General features: G+C 37.2%; 1 protein-coding gene across 4 annotated transcripts in view; it reads right to left on the minus strand.

Annotated features, from left to right (window-relative positions):
* Window positions 1-610: 610 nt before the first annotated feature.
* LOC140155758 (microspherule protein 1-like) overlaps window positions 611-21029 on the minus strand; it is a 31501-nt gene continuing 11082 nt past the window's right edge. For 3 of the 4 annotated variants that reach the window (XM_072178715.1, XM_072178717.1, XM_072178714.1), the window contains 11 exons: window positions 20366-20763; window positions 19472-19594; window positions 19192-19301; window positions 17656-17764; window positions 16398-16536; window positions 12255-12330; window positions 11526-11554; window positions 11276-11368; window positions 9743-9825; window positions 6792-7007; window positions 611-5762 (listed from right to left, as the gene is read on the minus strand). In XM_072178715.1, coding sequence (XP_072034816.1) covers window positions 5679-5762; window positions 6792-7007; window positions 9743-9825; window positions 11276-11368; window positions 11526-11554; window positions 12255-12330; window positions 16398-16536; window positions 17656-17764; window positions 19192-19301; window positions 19472-19594; window positions 20366-20763 — 1460 coding nt within the window. In that variant the 3' untranslated portion in view covers window positions 611-5678. The remainder of the gene's footprint in view (window positions 5763-6791; window positions 7008-9742; window positions 9826-11275; window positions 11369-11525; window positions 11555-12254; window positions 12331-16397; window positions 16537-17655; window positions 17765-19191; window positions 19302-19471; window positions 19595-20365; window positions 20764-21029) is intronic. The other variant, XM_072178716.1, reaches the window with a different exon arrangement.

Below are 21029 nucleotides of genomic sequence, written 5' to 3' on the forward strand. Positions count from 1 at the left end.
ATCTTAAAGCAATGTGTGATTTGTATAAAGAAAATAGATTCCCATTTAAATTTTAGTTTTCAGTGATAGCTACTGATCGCATTGCCAACTTTTACGCAAACTTGCCGCTAGGAACACAATTTTTTCCAAATAGAACCAGTCTAATACATGTGCAAGTAAAAACAGGCAGATACAGTAGATCTGGATGACCCCCTCAACACACCCTTGAAGGCATCAAGGGAGGGAAGGTGACAGGACCGGATCCTTCTCCAAGTTATTCCAGTCCCTATTGATCTGTTCCTTGCCAAAAAGGATTCTGAAGTGGATTGAAGTGCTTGATAATACCTCATTTAGTTGGTCGGACCAGTTGATGTCCACCAGGTTACGTATGCGATCATCATGGCAGGATTTGAAGACGTCATTCCTCTTGGATTGGCTAACGGAGCTCTTTGAGTATAGATGAAACACTACTACGCATAATGTCGCTGCACTGTGATATCTTGATTTAACTTATCATCACATTTTCAAATCATTTAAAACTTTGTGTCTATGTTAATTGGTCACATAATCAAAAACACACCAAATGTCAAAACACACAGAATTGATTAATTAACCCAGTCATGGTATTTTATAAAAAATTTCATTTTATTTTCATAAAATGATTGACAAATTTTGATTTCTTAGAACCAAACAGCAAATTGACCAAAATCAAAGTTTTATATCTCATTAATTAGAAAGAATGGAGGTATGCAAGTTGGTGAATTTGAAGAGCTCAAAAATGTATTACTACACACCAATTTTCTCAAAAAAGTCAAAAATCTTGAATAGAACAGTATGTGTGATGTGAACAAAGATTTGTAACCTGCTCCCATGGAATGAGCGAAAAGTTGTTAGTTGGAAGTTTCGAGATGTCCCAACTTTGAGTTGATGTTCTTTGCTTGAAGACACCTGTATTGGCAGTGGTATGTCCTTTGTGAATGGGGACAGAATTGAAAACAGCATATTATTTCCCAATTCACAAAGGATATACAACTGCTTATACACTTCATTAATATATTCATGTTCATTGATTGGTTAAAAGTGGATCACATGACCAAAAATAGTTCTACCATCAGTACTCCTATCCGTAAATAGTACCTCTAAGCCGTAAATAGTATTTTCAATGTCCCGGATGAGACATAAATAGTACCTCCAAGCCGTAAATAGTACTTTTGACCATGCCTTCCGCGTGCGCCCATTGGATGCGACGGAACAGTTCACGCACGCGAAACTGCCATAGGGTAATTTCTCGCTGCTGTAATTGGTTAGCCTGATTTTATACATAGTACTATTGATCTCACCTCAGGCCCATAGTTTTAACCAGAACCTCTCATGGCAGTATATATTTGAATACTATACAGGTGTCTTCAAACAAAGAACAGCAATGCAATTGCAAGTCTCAAAACCACCTACTTTGTAAACGCTCATTTTGTGGGAACAGGTCACATTTATGCAGTCCTTTTTAAAGTTTTGTTCAGTTCAGCCTCTTAAGGGTATACGATTGGTCGAAGCAGCAACAAAAAAATGTAGTTCACAGCATCTTGCGAATGGTAGTGAGCTTTAGCAAAAATTGCATTGCTCAATTCATAACGAGCATATAGAAGAATTCAAATATCACAGATATACTTTTGTAGGTCCTGTGGTTCTTGAGTTATGTTGTAAAGAGGGCTGAAACAACAACACTTTAGTAAAACGTACATAACTCATTAACAACAATAAATTAAGCAGGTTTTCAAAGTATATGATTTGTAGAATGAACTTTGCAAAACACCAAAGTGTTATTTTTCAATAATATATTGATTCAGATAATGAAAATCGATTTTTGGGCTGCTTCGACCAACAATACCTCGTATAACCTTAAAAGGAATAAAGTGTTTCAAGATTTAAAATGGCTTAGATTGCACAGATTGCAAGACCTCCAAGACCCATCGCCTACAGTAAAATATTTATTTGAATAAACACAGCTAGCCCATCCATGCCCGCGATACAGCATCTGTACGTATTCTGTGTTACAGTGTAATCAACAATCGCATGTGCATAAAAGGCAAGTGAATCCAAATCACTCATGATTGGTAAGTATTTACATTAAGTATGCAAGGTTGTGCATTCTCACTGTATTTTGAAAGAATTGAATTTTGAAATACAACTGGGGTTAGATCATGTACAGCTGTTGGTAACTGTGCTCATTCAAATTAAATTTTTACTATAACTAGTGCTGGTTTTTCCCAGCCCTTCAAAAAAGGCACCATTCTTTACCGTTGTGTCTAGGTAACACAAATCCTCCGAATGTCACTGTATTTTACACAACGTTACAAAAAATAAGTCAAAATATACATGACACAGATATGCTACATAAGTTAAACATGGTAAATGGATTGCTATAAACATATTATATAAAAAAAAAAGCCTCTAGGCGACGGAAAAAATCCTGTTCTACGGGCGTACCAAGTAGGGTCGGTCAATCTGGATTTTTTTTCTGGACGAGGCTAATGCCTTTAAAAAACCACCAAAAGCTTAAAAAATCTTTGAAAATTAAAAAAACATAGTTTGAAAATTGTCTAAATCTTTTCAAACAATTCCTGTCAAAATCAAACAGCTGTTTTTAATTTCATACACTCTGCCTGCAACAGATAATAACGTCCATGAATTCCACCCGCGATAGACAAAACTGCTACGATCTGGGTTGGTTGGGCCCTAGAACAGGTTGTTTTTTCATCGCCTTGTCAACAAGTCTATGCTACCTGTTCAGCAACTTGATCCCATCCTGTATCTTGTCCAGTTCATACTATTTTAGGTAATAAATGGTACATATATCATGGACGAATTAGCAATAGGCTCTTTGTGAAAATCATGGCACACCAGTGTGTAAAATAGCACCCGTCGGATATGGGCTGCTTTGTCATTGGACATGCTACTTTCCTGACCCGCCTATCCGATGGATGCCCAAATTGTTGCTACTATAACTTGCATACCGACTGCTAAAATGCCAGGACAAAATTAACAAAATTTGTGATGTTTATCTTCCGTTTGGCCTATTTTAAGCCTAAATTATCCTTACTTTGGCCCATCTCAGCATTAGAATTAGTACCAGGTCAGCTGGACAATTTTAGAAATTTTATCCACATTTTGACAATTTTGTCCGGTACACCACTGATAACTATACACTCAGATAGCACCTGAGCCCATACATCAAAACCAAAACAAGACATGAAATATATGAACAGGTTACTTTCAGCTGAGACAGGTTACTTTGAGGAGCAGCCTGTCCTGCGGAATAGTTGCTTTTTTGGCTGAATTTTACACACTCTCTGGTACATGAATTCTCTTTTATAAAGCTGAATATACAGTCACCCTGGATGAGGAGTGATTGACTTCGGACCAATGAAATAAAAAGCGAGATATGCGAGATTGGCATTCAAAGCACAGGGACTCTGCTTGTTGGTGCATTATCTGTACCTCTTTAATCTATAGGCATGAGAATGGCTTTTTGAAAACTGCCTGAAAAAGTGTGTGAATGCGTCAAATTTGGACAAGAAAACTGTCTGAATTCAGGCAAAAGCCTGAAAATTCTCATGCCTGATTCTAAGACTGAAACACACAGTATATGCTTGAGAAAATATCCTAAGCAGATAACTATTTTTTTGAAACAGAGAAGCTCTCTTAATTTCATACACTGTAAGATTCCTATTTGGGCTGCCTGTCACCAAGGTACCTGACTGGTACACAAAGAGTACCTACACAGTACCAATGCTGCTGCACAGGATCCACCAGCAGTGGTACCCCACTGATACTACACAAGTGTTCTGTGTACTGCACAGCACCATCCAAGTACCTTGGCGACTGTGGACATTTGCAGGCGACGTAATAGGATCTGGTAGTGTATGTTTACAAACTACTGCTAAGGCCCCCAACAATAGTATGTCTCAAAGCTTGCCAAGATATTTTTTAAATCCAATGCGGAATGCATTTTATACTTTCCTTTTTTTCTGTTTTTCCCCACCTGACTCCAACTCAGTCAAAATAAGCTTGCTTGGGATGTCTGACCCTATAAAAACTTGCTTTCTGATAAACATAATGAAATAAGTGATGCGATCAAGCTAAATGAGTCCGATGTCGATTAAAATCAAAATCAGTTTTCAATTTCATTGCATAAGCCATTTTCAGAGCTTTATTTTGCTGTAAACCTCATTATAATAAGACATACAGTTTTAGAGATATGGCCATTTTAGTGTTGCTCAGAACAAAAAAATAAAAAGGAATTTGAATATTATTATTGGCTATATCTCAAAATCAATATTCCTGACATCCGACTCATTTTGCTTGATCGCATCACATATAATACTAAATCATAGTGTTAATCGCATACTTCTGCCAAGAAATGCTTTTAAAACATACTTTTAAAGATATTTTTGGTAAAAAAAATTTAACTGGCCAATTTTTGCAAGACAAATACTGTCATAACAAATGCAAGCACAAAAGGCATACTTTCTTTTCTGCCTAATTATCAGCCACAGCACCTGGGCTTAACTTCTGTGTAGTAAGGTGACGAAAAACAGAAACCCTGTTCTACGGGCGGACGGACCTTTCAAGTAGGGTCGGTCAGTTGGCTTTTTTTCCCCTTTTTTTTGGAAATGACCCAAAAAATCACCAAAATATGTTAATAATTTGCAATTTGAGAAAATATTGAAAAAAATTTGTTCCTGAAATTTCCGCAATTTGGGTCGGCATTCATTTGTACAGGAAAATATTTTTCCCAAATTGTTCAAAATCTGGGTCGGTCGGGCCTGTAGAACAGGGTTTTCTTTTTTCATCGCCTAATGATGACAAGTAAACAACCTGTATTATATAATAAACCTATTCATAATGGCCAGGCTATTCCATATGGAATACACACCCCCAATGAGGAAGAGATTGCAATTCCAACCGTGTCTCCCCTTACTTATCTCTATGTGTAATAAAGTCTAGCAACTTCTTCTCACTATGATGTTGCCCACTGAGGAGAGTCTAGACTGACTGTCAAGCCTGACAATAAGGTCTTGCTGTCCTGAGAACAAGAATAAAGCATGCCACCTGCACTGAACAGTGGTTAGTCCGAATAATCAGACCCAGAACAAAATATTAATTTCTGACATGATCGTGTTCTGGGTCTGAACTGTTTCCATTCGAAATCTTGATGGCAAATTGGACAAAAGAAGCACATGGTTCTACTTCACAGTTTTTTAATCCCCTATTCATGTTGCGTGAATCACTCTATTGTGGACCATCCTTTTGATACTAGAGTATTTGGACAAGCGGAACAGTTTTGACAGGCCTTTTGTCTACCTCTCTGTTTGTAAACAAATGAGGAGGTCGAAATTGTCCTCCTCGGCGAATACGAAAGTCAGCGTAATAGTACGGCACTGAACAGTGGTATGAAATCATCACTGACATTGCCCAAATGTTGCTGCCAAGATATTCCATCAACAGTTTGATGAATCCAGCATCATATCAACCCATTGCATCTCAATGTTCATACATATTTGGGTTTCAAGCATATACCTTTACGGTTTGCAGCAGGTTGCTCATGGCATGCCTTGTCAGGATGCTATATGGTACTTTTCAGTTGTCACTCAATGACACTATGAGTTTATAGCACCACTTGGTGGTTTGGTGTTCATTCATCACACTCCCATTTTGGCAGCTTCAGCTCTAATCACATTGATTAAATCTTGATTGATGAGGAAAATAAATCGCAATCCGGCAATCTGTAGAAATGACATACAATAACAAAATAACTATCAATCAATAACAATAATCCATGTTAAATCGGTGCACTTCATCAACTATAATAGGGACAAATAAAATCAAGGTATTTGTTTGTCTCTGTGCTCCAATAATGCCCACCTTACTCTTGTGTAAATTTATGAATGTAAGCTTCTGTCTTATATTACATTACATAGTGGGAAAAACATTTCATTGGATATACTACAGATAATAGACCTACAGTCCAACTTCTTTTATCCGGCCATGATGGGACTCAGTATTGTCCGGATAAGTGAAAAATCCGGATAAGTGAATTACATGCAATTCTGCATTGACTGTCCCAAGTACTGAAATTGTGACAACAAAAGATTGTTCTAAAATGGGTAATAACACTAAAAGATGGCTTTAGAGTACTTTATGCAACTTAGATATGTCGTTATAAGCATTCAGAGCATGGAATTAAGGTGTTGAATCCTCCAAAACATGTTTTCCTGTGAAGATTTCACAGCCGGATAACAGAGAGATCCGTATAAAAGAGGTCCGGATAAGAGAGGTTGGACTGTATATCTCTAGTGGCTGATAAATTAAGTGCATGGACATTCTTTTAAAAACAGAATGATATAGGTGCAATTAGGCTCAGGCGATTGTTAAATTTTTCAAAAACATCCTTTTTTCAAATTTGCTTGTGTTTTAGATAACCTGTTCACGTTATGTATGTACATGCGCTTTCATCTTGAAAACAGACCATTTTTACATGAATTTTTGTTCACGGATGATACCCACTAAAGTTTGTTTGGCTTATATAAGGCAAAAATTATTCAGCTTTTGTTACTGTGTGCGTCAATAAAGTCCCAACTTGTACGTCAGTCACACATTACGCAACACGCAACTAGCGTAAGAACTGCCCAACTGCATGCACGCCATTCTATATCAATAATGAGTTTTATTTTTTCCACCTTATATAAGCCGAACAAACTTTAGTTAATGACCAGTGTCCCTTGGGATAAAACTACAGCATGACACTAACTTACCTCTACAACAGAATTATTATTCAGCTTCGTTTTCTGACCCTTCAGTACTGCTTTGCCATCTATATGTATAGCTCTTTTGCCTTCATTCGCTACATAAAATTCCCCGCTATTCCTAAGTTTGATGACCCCTTGTTTGCGAGATACTTTCCATGCCGGCCCTTCAAGGGAGAGATCCACATCAATGGTATTGTCTTTCGTTGCTCTCCCAATAGTAATCTAGTGGTAAGAAAAGAGAAATGCAGTGATTTATAGTGCACTATAATCCCACAAACTTTTGCACACTTTACAGAAATTCTCTGTCCACTGTGGCCCAAGACACACCATTTAGCAAACTTGAACATCATACCAAAATAAACCATCAACAGTTTAACAATAACAAATCTACAATTTAATAATGGATTGATCAAAACTAGCATGGCATGCGACATAGCTAGTAAGGCTGAACCCAAAATGATTTTTGTCCACTGATCCGATATTGATTTTCCGATCTGATCCTATATTTTTATTAAGGCATGAAAAGTGGCAATAAAATTTTTGTGTTTAAATCGCAGACAATTTGAATTTGCTTAAAAATGTACATATTTAAGAACGTAAATTGGCTTCTTGTGGTTTTTTCCTTCAGCTAATGATGAATGTCTATAAAACTCCTGTTGACACAGCGCAGCCTGCGATGCAGTAGACTCTTACATGTAAAAAGGCCAGTTTGGGCATTAAAACTTATTGTGTTGTTCCTTATATCTGGCCCATCTGATTGTTGGTTCAGCCTTCATAGCTAGAGCCACAAGTATTCCCTTTCCTAGTTTCCGAGTAGAAATCCATTCAGTGACTTGACAATTTAAACTGCAATACTAACATTGAATTTCATTTGTGATACCCTAGGTATTAAAGATGATGGCTGGGAAATTGGGCAGCGACCACACTTTGTGCTGGAATGCCAATCTTCATATCAAAGGCAATTGAGCCAAAGTATTGTTGCTGTGGGTCAGTCCCCATGCCTTTGCACAACAATCTGTTACCTTCTTAGCCTAAATGGGACCATATATAATCTGGGTTGAAAGAACTGAATGAAGGTAAAGAGTCTTGTTCAAGGCAACACTCAGTGCTGTGCTAGGGCTGGAACTCTCAAACTAGGCATATACCAAAATGTTATAGCCAACAATGATAACAATAAAAACAGAAAATGGGAAACATATTCTCATCTTAGCTTAGTAGATTCAAACCACATTCATATTGAGGACACCTGAACATTTTGTGGACCTAGACCAAGTCAAGATCTTGGTCACAAACCACACAGGTGGTTTGAATGCCGTGTTAAGGAGCCAATCTACATCAAAGTGAACAAGCCATCACTCAACAAGGAAGGGGCAGGCTTCAGGAGTCATTCTGCGTGTTTACACTGAGCACTCTGTATTTTTACCCGGTATTACCTGGTAACCCACAATCCAATTCAGGCAACAACCAGCACGTTTCTACTTATGCTTAAAATCACACCACTCTTCGCCATACATACATTCTCCCAGCCACATTTCCCTAACATAATATGAAATTTCAAAAAAAGAAGGAAATTTAATTAGGCAGAGGCGGGGCTCGAACCCACGCTGCACTGCGCCGCTATCACGTATAACATATGACCAGCGCCTTAGACCGCTCGACCACGAAGGACTTGATAGTGTCATCGTGAAAATTGAAACATCTAATATTAATAGATCGCAACTTCATTACTACATCATCTTTTGGAATTTTATCTGCTTAAAACATTAATGTGTATTTATAAAGCTACCATTATTTATATTGTTGAATTCTCAAGCGCATAGAGACAATTAATACGACGGTCCTATGAATAGGCCTACATACACAATACATAATTTTTTAATGATTTTGATATTGCGGCCACATGCTCTGCTGTGCATGTGGTTTCCCGCAAATAGCGAAGTTGTATTACGAAGTGCATCCGAACTCCATTTTGAAGCAAATGCTTTTGACAAGGCATTGGATTGTTCCAGTTTGCATCCTAAATCCACATTAGACCCCTAATTTTATTTACGAAATCAAAAGATTAGATTATCATAACAACAAAACGGTAATCTTTTTTGGGTCTAATGTGAAAATTACATTAAAAAATTACAGTTTTTACAGAATTAATTTCCACTTAATTCCAAAAATGGCGTATATAAGATTAAAATAAATTCTCTACCTTCTATACTAGATCAATTGTGACGCAAATTGTTATCAAAAATTGTTATGATAGATGTACAGTTAATATTCATATATTCCATTACCTATCTGATGGTACAGTTTTTACACAGAAAATATTTATTTGAAAAACCTGCCACTCAGCTTTTCCGGAAAGGTCACAGGGTTGCCGTGACCTGTGCAATAATTACAATCAAAATTATTCTTATTCTAATAGCAAGCGTTTCTAAAATGCAGTATGGCGAAATGTGGTGTAGCTTAAAATAAGGGTTGTGGTGTGTACCGGAAGTACTGAAAATATTTTTCTGACCCCCAAGCTGCTTTTAAGGTCACAATGTGATACATAAAATGTGCATAAAAGAAGTTCATCACCCAGGAACTGTTAACCATTGTGTTTCCACTGACAGAAATACCGGGTGTCACACCACATGGTCTACCTCATGAGGTGGATCACGGTTGCTGGGTGTCCACACCGCATCACTCTGAACCAATCTGTTTCCACTGAGCACATTAACCGGTAACACTCTAAACTAAACCACATTACCCACCAACCGTTCCCCAGTAGAAACACGCAGTATAAGTCTCTGGTCAAAAAGGCCACAAGCAGATGAATACATCACAGACTCACTCTCGTTGAGAAAAGATGGGAGTATCCAGCTAAAAATTCCGAGGTAGGAATAAATTTTGTGTTTGGATGAAAAACATCAAAATTTTAACTTATGCAAATTTCAATAAATCTGTTTCCCTTGCTCACTCACCTCTCTGGACCTCATGAGATAGCGTACTAATCTGCCACGTAATACTGCAAGTGTTTGGTTATCAAAGTCTGGTGGACTTATACCTGAAAAATACATAAAGTTGCATAATTGAAGTTGGTCAGTTGCAATTGTCACCAAGTGACTGTAAATTGGTCTTATATTTATATAATATTGGATACCTTTGAGTGTGATAAGAGAAAATACAGCATGAGTTATGAAAACAGTGACCAAGCCGAAGGCGAGTCTACTATTTTCATGACAAATGCAGTATATTCTTGTATGCCACAAAAGTAAGTATCTAATATTATTAATATTATCATAAGATATGAAGCCTTTTTTGATGCTTTTTGAGTGGTATAGGGTATAGCTAAATGCTTCACATTATATAATAATAACTTTTATCCGCTGCTTCTTCCTTTCTGTGTCATGAGGCCTGAGTAGGCATCTCTCCTGGCCTGTGCATATTTAGTGCAAATTTTGTAAAGTAACTTTGCAGTAAATTGAACATAACAGGTCAAACCTGTTACATGTTGGGATTTTTTAAAAAGCATTAATTTCAGTTTAGAAATTTTATGGTAAAGGAACTGGCAACACCGCTTGATGAGATGGAAAATTAAAGGGCATATCATACTAGGTAAACGCAAGGATTGTAGTGTTTTTTGTGACATAATTTCTGTCGCTTATCAAAAAAGCAATATTATTGCTGACATTGAATAGATAAGTTGATACCCCAGCATCAAGTCGCATGCAGTTGACTTGAAGGCAACTTTGTCGTTAGCCACGAATGGACACTGTAGCGATTGTGAAAATGCTATCAGTGTTTGATTTAGAGAATAAAGGTATTGTTTTTAGCCGCTGGAATGCATCTATCGTCTCATATAACACGGGCGACATCATTATTTTAAGTAAAACAACGAGGCGAAGCCAAGTTGTTTTCCGCTGAAAATTATGATGTCGCGTGTTATATGAGACGATAGATGCACGACAGCGGCGAAAAACAATACCTTTATTCTCATTCTTAAACACTTCAATTCAATTGATCATATATAAACCAAATTTTAATCAAACTAGGGCTTAGAATCGATCAGTCCGGTTGTTGCTAAAGCACCTCCGATTGGTTCAAATAGCGCGTACGTGTATCGCGTCGACACGCACATGCCTAAGTGTGTGATATCGTGTCATATCACACAGGTAAGAACCAATAAGATTGCAAGAACATTCTTAAGTGTTTAAGAATATTGATTACCAGCAATCTTTTAATTGTTTTATATCGCAGTTCGAAGCCTCAACAGGTGCAATTTATTTATTTCAGTAATTTGATTGTGACTTTATGTATATTTTATATGCTTTTTTTAAATGTCTTATAATGCGATTTAATGTAAATATGTAATATTTCATGCAATTTGGCCTACGGGCCATAAATTGAAATAAATCAAATCTGAATCTAATACTGATAATAAATGGCCATGAAACTACAGCATAATTAAAACTGTGCCTTGCGGACTACTAATGAGTAGTTTCTATAACACCCACCTGTTACACTGTCTACCATAACCTGCCATTTGGGAATCTCATTTTCAAGATGTCGGATCTCACGCTTTTGTCTTCTATCAAACTGGGCAAGTTCTGAAATGAATGAATGAACAAATACAGAATATTAGCTTTATAAATAATTACAATCATTGTGTACTTCAGTGGATTTGTCCAGCAAGTTCAAAAAGTCTAGGATATGGTCTGCTCAATCAACATTAAATTTTACAGAATTAATTGAATCGAGGCTTACCTTGCTCCAGAATTTCATCTTTAGGATCCCTACAAAAGAGAAAAAGACAAATAAAAACAGCTCTTTGATGATAATATAGTCCAAACTTATAAACAACAGGATGATCATGACCCAATATTTTGCCGCATCCATGTTATTCCTTTTAGAAATGGACATTTAGTCAAGTTTATACATGTGAAAATAAAATGATATATTTTGAATACTCATTTCCATCCTGGTGTCAACAACTTGTCTGTAATGATAAATCACATCAGCAAATTTTAAAAATTAGTCAGAAACAAAACAAAAAGTGACTGCTTATTATAAGGTTCGAATTTCAACCAGCCTAATCATGAAGCTACTGGCCGAGAGGTTAAGGCACAGGTCTCTAAACCCGAGGCCCTGGGTTCGATTCCCAGGCGGATCATTTTTTCTACTTGTCTCGTTTATTATTTGCAAAGGCGAACCTGGTGAAAAATTATGATCATTATATGTAATTCCTGTCGATTATGCCATTGTTTTCCATGTTATATTTCCTCTACATTATGTTCATCATGTATAATTCCTGTCGATCATGCCACTGTTTTTCCATGTTATTCTGACTTAATTATGAAGAAAATATTAAAACATTCTGAGTTGATCAATTTTGTGGACAGGATGTCTGGTGAAGCCAATACAACAGTTTTCTCTAAACCTAACATTCTGCACATAATCATATCACAATACTATCACACAAGTTTGAGCACTTACTGCAATTGTGAATCCTCCATCATGTCTTCAGCATCGGAAAAGTTAAGTACATGATCCCCTCTTGGCATTGGTTGGACTGTATACACAAAACAGGGATGTAAATGATATAATTATTAAACTATTAGTAACAAGAAAAAAAAACCAACAAATCCCTGCCAAGTTGACATAGTTCAAGACTTCTGCATTTAAAAAGGATTTTATCAGCAGGTGAAACAATTCTGTACCTTCTTCATCCTCAAGTACAGCACATGTTTCATTGAATGAATATATCCAAACTGTAGGTGGCCATACAATGTACAGTCAAAAATCTCAGCTGCAAAGGGATACTTTGTGAGGTGCAGTAAATGACAGTTGTCTGCAACCTAATGGTAACTCTCCTGTGACACTACTTCAGCTCCATCATGGCTCAACAAGTTTCAACCAGACACAGACTAATACAGACCATTCAACAGTCAAAGTCCCTGCCCATGCTTTGTATGCTGTGAATTCTCACATATTCATGAGGGCATTGTGTCTAGCAATCATGCCAGCGTTGCGCACCTTCACGTATTAGTACATGGTGTTACGTAACCCAGTGCAAAATTTGCTACACTAGTGGAACCAATGCTTTTTAGCTTCTGAATGATTATTTATACTTTTGATTGTCAATATCCACTAAGAACATAATTAGGATCATTTTCTAGAATCCAAGATGGCTGCCAAATCCAAAATGGCCGCCAATTTGTCTAAAATGACATTGATTTCTTTCCTTTTTCCTGATTATTTTCGCTACAAATGTTTCTGAGAATCCACTGAGAACTAACAACTTAATTTGGTCCATTTCCTCCAATCCAAGATGGCCTCTCTTATTAAAATATGGCATACCGCTTTTGGCAATTACTATCATCGAGAGTAAAATACATGTATCTCATTTCTGTCAGATATGGATATTAAAATGATTCTAAACATCTTAAAGTAGTGCAACAACATTGCTTAAGGAGAATACATGTGTATTTCACTTTCAAAATGGCCGCCAAAGTGTTTGAAATTGGCTATGATTAATTTTCAGCATTTATGCAATGAAAAGCAGAAAATCATGTTTTTAAAAGTTGAAATGTATTGTAATTCAACTTTAGACATTTATGATAGAGCTGACCTTGAGGCATCTAAATGCCTAGTTGCCATCAATACTCATCATCTATGTTATCTGTATTTTCAAGTTCCTCAGTTTGGTGCACAGAGCTGTATTGGTACACTCTTCATCGGCTCCACAAGCACATGCTTCTGAACAAGTCAGCTCAGATAGTGTCGTCTGCAGGAACATCTTCTGGAGCATTTGCTTATTCCACATCCGCACCTAACAAGCTCGACAACAGACTCGGGAGCTATTGCAATGTCTGACAGGATAGGTAGGCCTACTGGAATGTTATCTGCATCACTCGACCATCTTAGCTTGAATGGGTCTGGAATATTTGGATGTACCACAAGGTCTTGAGTCCAAACATTCTGCATATACGCCCGCAGAATGTGTTGATGCCACGCACAGAAGTTGGAGGATTTTATCAATCCCCTGGTTGGCTCTTGAAGCGCTTCCGCCTCAGTTTTTCAGCTGTGTTGGCCTGTAGGTCATTTTCACAGCCTGAAACAACGCTTTGAGAAGGCATTTCTGCATCACCAAGTTGACTCAGTGCTGTGAGTTCCTCAGGTGTTGCTTCAGTGAAGGCCTTGAAAGCAGTCTTCTTGCCTATACCTCTTTGTGCCCATGAGCCTGCAAAAACCCCTCTCACAGCGTGACACAACACTTTAAGAAGGCATTTCTGCATCACCAAGTTGACTCAGTGCTGTGAGTTCTTCAGGTGTTGCTTCAGTGAAGGCCTTGAAGGCAGTCTTCTTGCCTATATTTGAACCATGCTTATGGGAACAGATGACAACAGAAGGAAAATCTTGCTGAAACCAATAAATATCCGGGATTTCATTGTTTCACACGATGCGACACATGTGGACATATCAGAGGTATAGGCAAGAAGACTGCTTTCAAGGCCTTCACTGAAGCAACACCTGAAGAACTCACAACACCGAGTCAACTTGGTGATGCAGAAATGCCCTCATAAAGTGTTGTTTCACGATGTGAGAGGGTTTTTTGCAGGCTCATGGGCACAAAAAATGACCTACAGGCCAACACAGTTAAAAAACCAAGATGGAAAGGCTTCAAGAGCCAAGCAGGGAGGATTGGTAAAATTCCTTCAACTTCTAGTGCGTGGCATCAACACATTCTGTGGGCGCATATATGCAAGCATATGTTTGGAGTCAAGACCTTGTGGTAAATCCAAATATTCCAGACCCGTTCAAGCTAGGATGGTCGAGTGATGTAGATAACATTCCAGTACCTATCCTGTCAGACATTGCAATAGCTCCCGAGTCTGTTGTCAAGCTTGGTAGGTGCGGATGTGGAATAAGCAATGCTCCAGAAGATGTTCCTGCAGACGACACAGTCTGACTTATACAGAAGCATGTGATTGTAGAGCAGATGAAGAGTGTACCAATATGATAGACCTACAGCTGTGCATCAAACTGGAACTTATGATGACAACTTGGCATTTAAATGCCTCAAGGTCAGCTCTATCTTAAATGTTTGAAGTTGAATTACAATATTGAAATTTTTAACTTTTAAAAACATGATTTTCTGCATTTCATTGCATAAATGCTGAAAAATTAATCTTAGCCAATTTCAAGACACTTTGGCAGCCATTTTGAAAGGTTAAATGCACCTATATTCTCCTTAAACAATGTTGTTGCACTACTTTAAGATGTTTAGAATCATTTTCTTATCCATATCTGACAGAAATAAGATAGATGTATTTTACTCTCAATGATAGTAATTGTTCAAAGCGGTATGCCATATTTTAATAAAAGGCGCCATTTTGGATTTAGAGGCCATCTTGGATTGGAGAAAATCGGCACAATGAAGTTTTTTTTGTTCTCAGTGAATTCTCAGAAACATAAGCAGTGAAAATAATCAGGAAAAGGAAAGAAATCAATGTCCTTATAGCTGGCAGACCATTTTAGACAAATTGGCGGCCATTTTGGATTTGGCAGCCATCTTGGATTCTAGAAAATGATCCTAATTATGTTCTTAGTGGATTTTGACAATCAAAAGTATAAATAATCATTAAGAAAAATATGACTTTGTGCGCTTTAGGGACAAACACGGCTTTAAAAGGTTAATATAGTGGCCATTTTGAATTTCAAAATGGCCAAGACACACTCAAAAAAAAATGGAACCAACTCAGGTTTTGTTACCTAGGGTATAAGGAAGCAAAATAACCTTGGTTCCACTAGTGTAGCAAATTTTGCACTGACTTATGATAATTCTACGTAACACCATGTACTATATACGGTATAGAGTATTGCATGTCTTTTGTAACGCAAAAGGCTCATTATATATGCAGTATGTGCGTAGCAGCTTCACCTGTCATACTTTATGGAACGATTGGCCCTCATTATCGAGTGATAGACTTTAGCTGTTTGTCTGTATCTCTTTAATCCATGCCGCCAGACCACTGAAGATGAGTCTTGGATAGGATGTGGTACTTTAAGCTTTCACAGATGTCCAGATGAGCAGACTTGGCTCTTGTTTGCTACTTTATTATGCTACCTGGGTGATTGAGATCAATTGTGATGTGATCAAGCAAAATGAGTTGGATGTCAGGAATATTGATTTTGAGATACAGCCAATAATAGTATTCAACTTCCTTTGTATTTTATTGTTCTGAGTAACACTAAAATGGCTATATCTCTGGAACCGTACGGTGTATGCTCTAAGAGTGGCTCATGTAATGAAATTGAAAACTGAATTTTGATTTTGATCAGACTCATTTAGCTTCATTGCATCACATTTACATACCTTGAGTACAGGCCCATAAGCAGGATTTTTAGGGGGTGCAGATTTGAAAAAGTGGACTTTTTTCCAAGGGGGGGGGGCAATTTTGTGAAAAGTTGACTGTCCCAAAATTTGGACATCTTGACCAAGAAAGCATAAAAAAACCTGCAAACTGGGATTTTTTTGGACTTTTAAATACTTTTTTATACACCCCTGCACTCCTCCTGTGTACGGGTCAACTTGGGTAAATACACAGTTCAGTTTGATGTCTGTTTTAAGCTCACCTGATTGGTCTGGTAAGAGATGATATTGTTTCATGAGTAGCCAATGTGTCTGCAGTACCTTAGCTGTCCTTGCTTGGTGAAAGATAGTTGCATTCTTATTGATTACACCTTGAAATGTATCTAACGAAGGCTGACTTGCCTGTATGAATTAATGAAGACAAACAAATTCAATACTGTGACCACTAGGTGTAAATTTGGGCTCATTAAAAGTCCGTAACCTGATCAAGAGCCTCATCCCCCCAATTTATCTCATTGTTGATGAGTTTTTAGTATCATATAATAGGTCATATTTTTCTCATTACCATTTTGAAGTTCCAAGTGAGTGTTGTTTCGGGATGCCACACCATAACGCAATTCACGCATAACAACGTATAGGCTTGCTAATTGTGCTAATTAATCACATTTATGCTGAAAATGTATTTTTTTTACATAGATGAATAAAGTGGACAATATTTGGCAAACCAATAGGGTTACCCCCTTGAATTGAATTGAGAGCATATACATTTGTGACATAATTTAGATGCATTTTTTTGTTGTATCATTTTTTTTGTAAAAAGGTAAACAGGTGTTTCATGTAAAAGTTTTTGATCACTTTTCTCCTTCAAGCCAAAAACAAACAAAACCCTGCACTTATGTCCAATACCTCAATGTGGTAAGCTAGCCCATGGCAGTCATCTTGGATAAGCAAGTGAGGGAAAACACATTTTTCAATTAAGGGGGTACTACACCCATGTGGAAAATGTGTGACTATTTTTGCATTTTTCTCAAAAAATAATAACACACTGGTAACAAAAGTTATGTATATTATTGGGGCAAGGAATCCAATTACTAGACTGAAATTTCAGTGCCTCAAGACAAGCGGTTCCGTATATATGATAGGAAATGAGGTACATCTTAGCAGTACCTTATTTCTTATCATAAATAACGAACCGCTTGTCTTGGGTCACTGAAATTCCAGTGTAGTAATTGGACTCCTTGCCCCTATAATATACACAACTTTTGTTACCAGTGTGTTATTAGTTTTTGAGAAAAATGCAAAAATAGACACATTTCTATCGAGGGGTGTAGTACCCCCTTAACTCTAAAACATTTCAAATAATTAATCTTCATCCCTCTTGAAATTCAACATGGCAGCCATCTTGAATGTGCAGAGACAGGAGTATTCCCATTTATGGGTTGTGTTCTCTGGAAGTGTTAAGAAACAAAGGTGTCAGAAACATTCTTGATTTAACATCCCTGTTGTAGTAGGTTTACTTACGGATGCTATTGTTCCCAGAATTTTCTCCTCATCTTCACTGAACAAAGCTTTACTCAGGACACTTATTTTGATGTCAGGATGCATAGTTCTCATGGCTTGCTGGGATATTCTACAGAAAAAAAGAAGGAACAAATTATTTAGTTTTTTTTTCAAAGTGGAAATGTAGCTAAAGTTATTAACATTTTGATGGAGTTTTCAGCACTAAATATTGGTGAAATCTAGATCTTAAAAGGTGTAGACCCAATATTTTCACCAAAAGACGTCAATGAATGCTGTATATTTAAACAAATGCTATATTTCTTGAACTGCAGTAACTATTAGTCATACAATTCATGTACATTCTCGGTGCCTCGGTGTTACTGACCAAGACTAAGAACTGTCCGCTGAAAGTCTTACACAACAGCCTGTGCCTGCAAACGAGCTAGAATTAATAACTGTAAAGTGTTTCTCATTGACCAAATGATCTATGGCAAGCTGTAGATAACACAGAATACTTTGGGATCTTAACAAAAAAAAAAGAAAAAAAGATTGACCTATCAACTCAAATCAATTTTGAGCTGAAAGGGCAAACAGACCTTTATTTTTTTTGGCCTGATGTTGTATATACACAAAGGAGAAAGAAAACAAAGTCCCCGTGTATTATATGGTGTAAGTTCTCGCATATTCATGAGGGCCGATTGTTCGATCGTGCCGTGTCTAACAATCACGCCAGCGCTGCGTATACACAATAGAGTGTTACGTACTTTCGCGTACGTGATAGACCATGACAATATGAGTAATTGCGTAGCAGTCTCGCCTGTCGCATTTCATGGAACAATCGGCCCTCATTATCGGGTGATGCTGAGACTTTGGTTGTACACTCCCTGTTTTCTTTCTCCTCTGTGTGTATATATAAAGCCAAAAGTTCTCCATTTCCAGTGATATTATTACCATCACATGTTCTCCATTTGCAGTGATATTACCATGTCCAGGGGGAGTGTGGAGTTCAAGTGGAATAACCCATTCAATGTTTCATCATCATAATCTTTATGCAATCAACAGATTTATACACATGGCATCATGTATCCCTAAATTTACACCAAATGTGTTAAGATAACAGTTTGTAAGTTATAATATTGGTAAATTATGTTTTACAAGTCCAATAATTTACTCACGTTTTAGACATTTCATCTTCCGACCGGACGACTTCATCTGTAATGTGATGAACCAACAACATTCCTACTCTCATCTCCAGCGTGTACTGCAAAGAACTATACACTCTGAAGATGATAGTAAGAGTGTTGGAATGCTGATTCATCGCATTACCAATAGTAAGATATCTAACAGTCATGATGAACTTATTCAAAGAGTTTGGAAGTTGCTCATTTGCACACATTTGTGTACAAAGTGAGCATCACAATTTCTATTAGAGGCACACTTCAATGGAATGATAAGTCCTGCAAGATTTTCAATTATCACAAGACTTGCTGATTTAAGACCAGTCCTTGGCTTTACACATCCATGTTATTATAACATCAACAATTTACAAAATCTTACCTAGATACAACTGGGTCATAGAGCAATGCGTACCACCTTTCTTCGACCTCCCGGAGCGTAAACCGACATGAAAATTTAACACCTTGATAAACAGCTTCTAAATCGTTGGTCTGCAAGTAAAGGCATAAGGCAATAAATATGAAACACACTGGCAACAACAAATTTCAAAATGTTGTAAAAGACAAAGAGAAACTTGGAACATGTTTGAATTTGAATGTCTTTGAACTAGTAATACCAAGTCCTAATTTTGATTTGAGGACCAGTATGGAAGCATACATACCTGTTGTACAGCGCTAATAAGAGCCAAATCATCTTGTGGTTTCCATCTTCCATGATCCTTGGTTGCTGGTTGTGACTGTCTCTGCTTTTTCCTCTTGGAAGATGAGGAGGATTTAGATGATGACTGTGATGAAATCAGAGTAACAAATCAATCTATCAAACACAAGTAAATGACATTCTAGTCCATTTTAGACATGATACGACGAGAAAGCCACAACATAAATAATTCCTTAATTTGAAAATTCAAAGACATGATACTTTTTTACAGTAAAAATACAAGATGATATACTTCATTTCACAATGGAAGAGGGAGTGGAAATTTCAAATGGGGTTACCTGAATGGGCAATTCCATTTAAAATACCATAAAACCTTGCCTACAAGCATATAGAGTGCTTCTGATGAAAGCTAAATTAATCCAGGTGTCAATATGGAGTTTAAGAAAATAAATTACAGATCAAAGCATATACAAACATGTATTATTGTAAGACCAATCTATTGTATCTTGGCATATTCACGCTTGTTTCATATTAATTGAGCTTTCATCAAAAACGCTATATATGCTTGTAGATGAGGTTTTATGGTACATGTATTTCAAATGGAATTCAGGTAACCCCATTTGAAATTTCTGTGTAAGATTAAAGTATATACACCCCAAGTGTATTCAAATATTAAGGTCATGTCTTCCAAAGGGGGTGTGTGGATTTCAACTGGAATAGCGCAATAATTGTACCTGTAATTTCCTTAAAATATTTATCACACATCACTTTTATGCTCAATATCATACATGAAAGCAATTTTGTAGGATACACAAGACGGGGGCCAAAGCAATCAATCACGATGACGGTACTCTCTCTCCCAGTTACACTTTGTTTAAACAAACAAACAAACACCTACCCTTCTTTTCTCAGATGGACTTGGTGTTGGTTCTGGTTTAGGTTTCTCTTTCTCTGGTGGTGGTGGCGGTATCATCGGAGGCAGGACTTTTCCTTTTGGGAAATTTGTCTTGATCAAACTACTTTCCACCAATTCATCATCAAATTTCTTCCTTTTGATTGATCTGGATGAGCTGCGTCTCTTGACATGACTAGCGATGCTGCTCATTGACGCATGTGACATTCCGCTCCTGCTGCCTGATGCAGGTCTTGAAGGTCTCTTTAACGTAGAGGATCGTGTACTCATTGTCATTGGGGGTGTTGTAGGAGGTGCACGCATTGGCAGTGATGTGCTGGATTTGGAATGATGTCTTGTCATGGTTGTACTACTGCCTGAAGTAGAAGGTGTTCCTGTACTTCCTGATGGTGACAAATAACACAAAGTAATTACACATGTATGCAATATTATGCAGTATTCTATTTCACATTTTCTACTAAGTTGGTGCGAAATTTGAATAACAAAACAAGGCAAAATATTTTCTTCCAATGTGTGTTTTTATACGATCCAACGTCTCTTACCCAGCCAGATAAGTGGAAATTCCTCATCATGTGTATTGCTACATGTATCATGCGTAAATTTTGTTTTACAATTCATAATTTACTCACGTTTTAGATGATTCATCTTC

Source organism: Amphiura filiformis, chromosome 6, assembly GCF_039555335.1.
Source record: "Amphiura filiformis chromosome 6, Afil_fr2py, whole genome shotgun sequence".
In the NCBI taxonomy this organism is placed as follows: Eukaryota; Metazoa; Echinodermata; class Ophiuroidea; order Amphilepidida; family Amphiuridae; genus Amphiura; species Amphiura filiformis.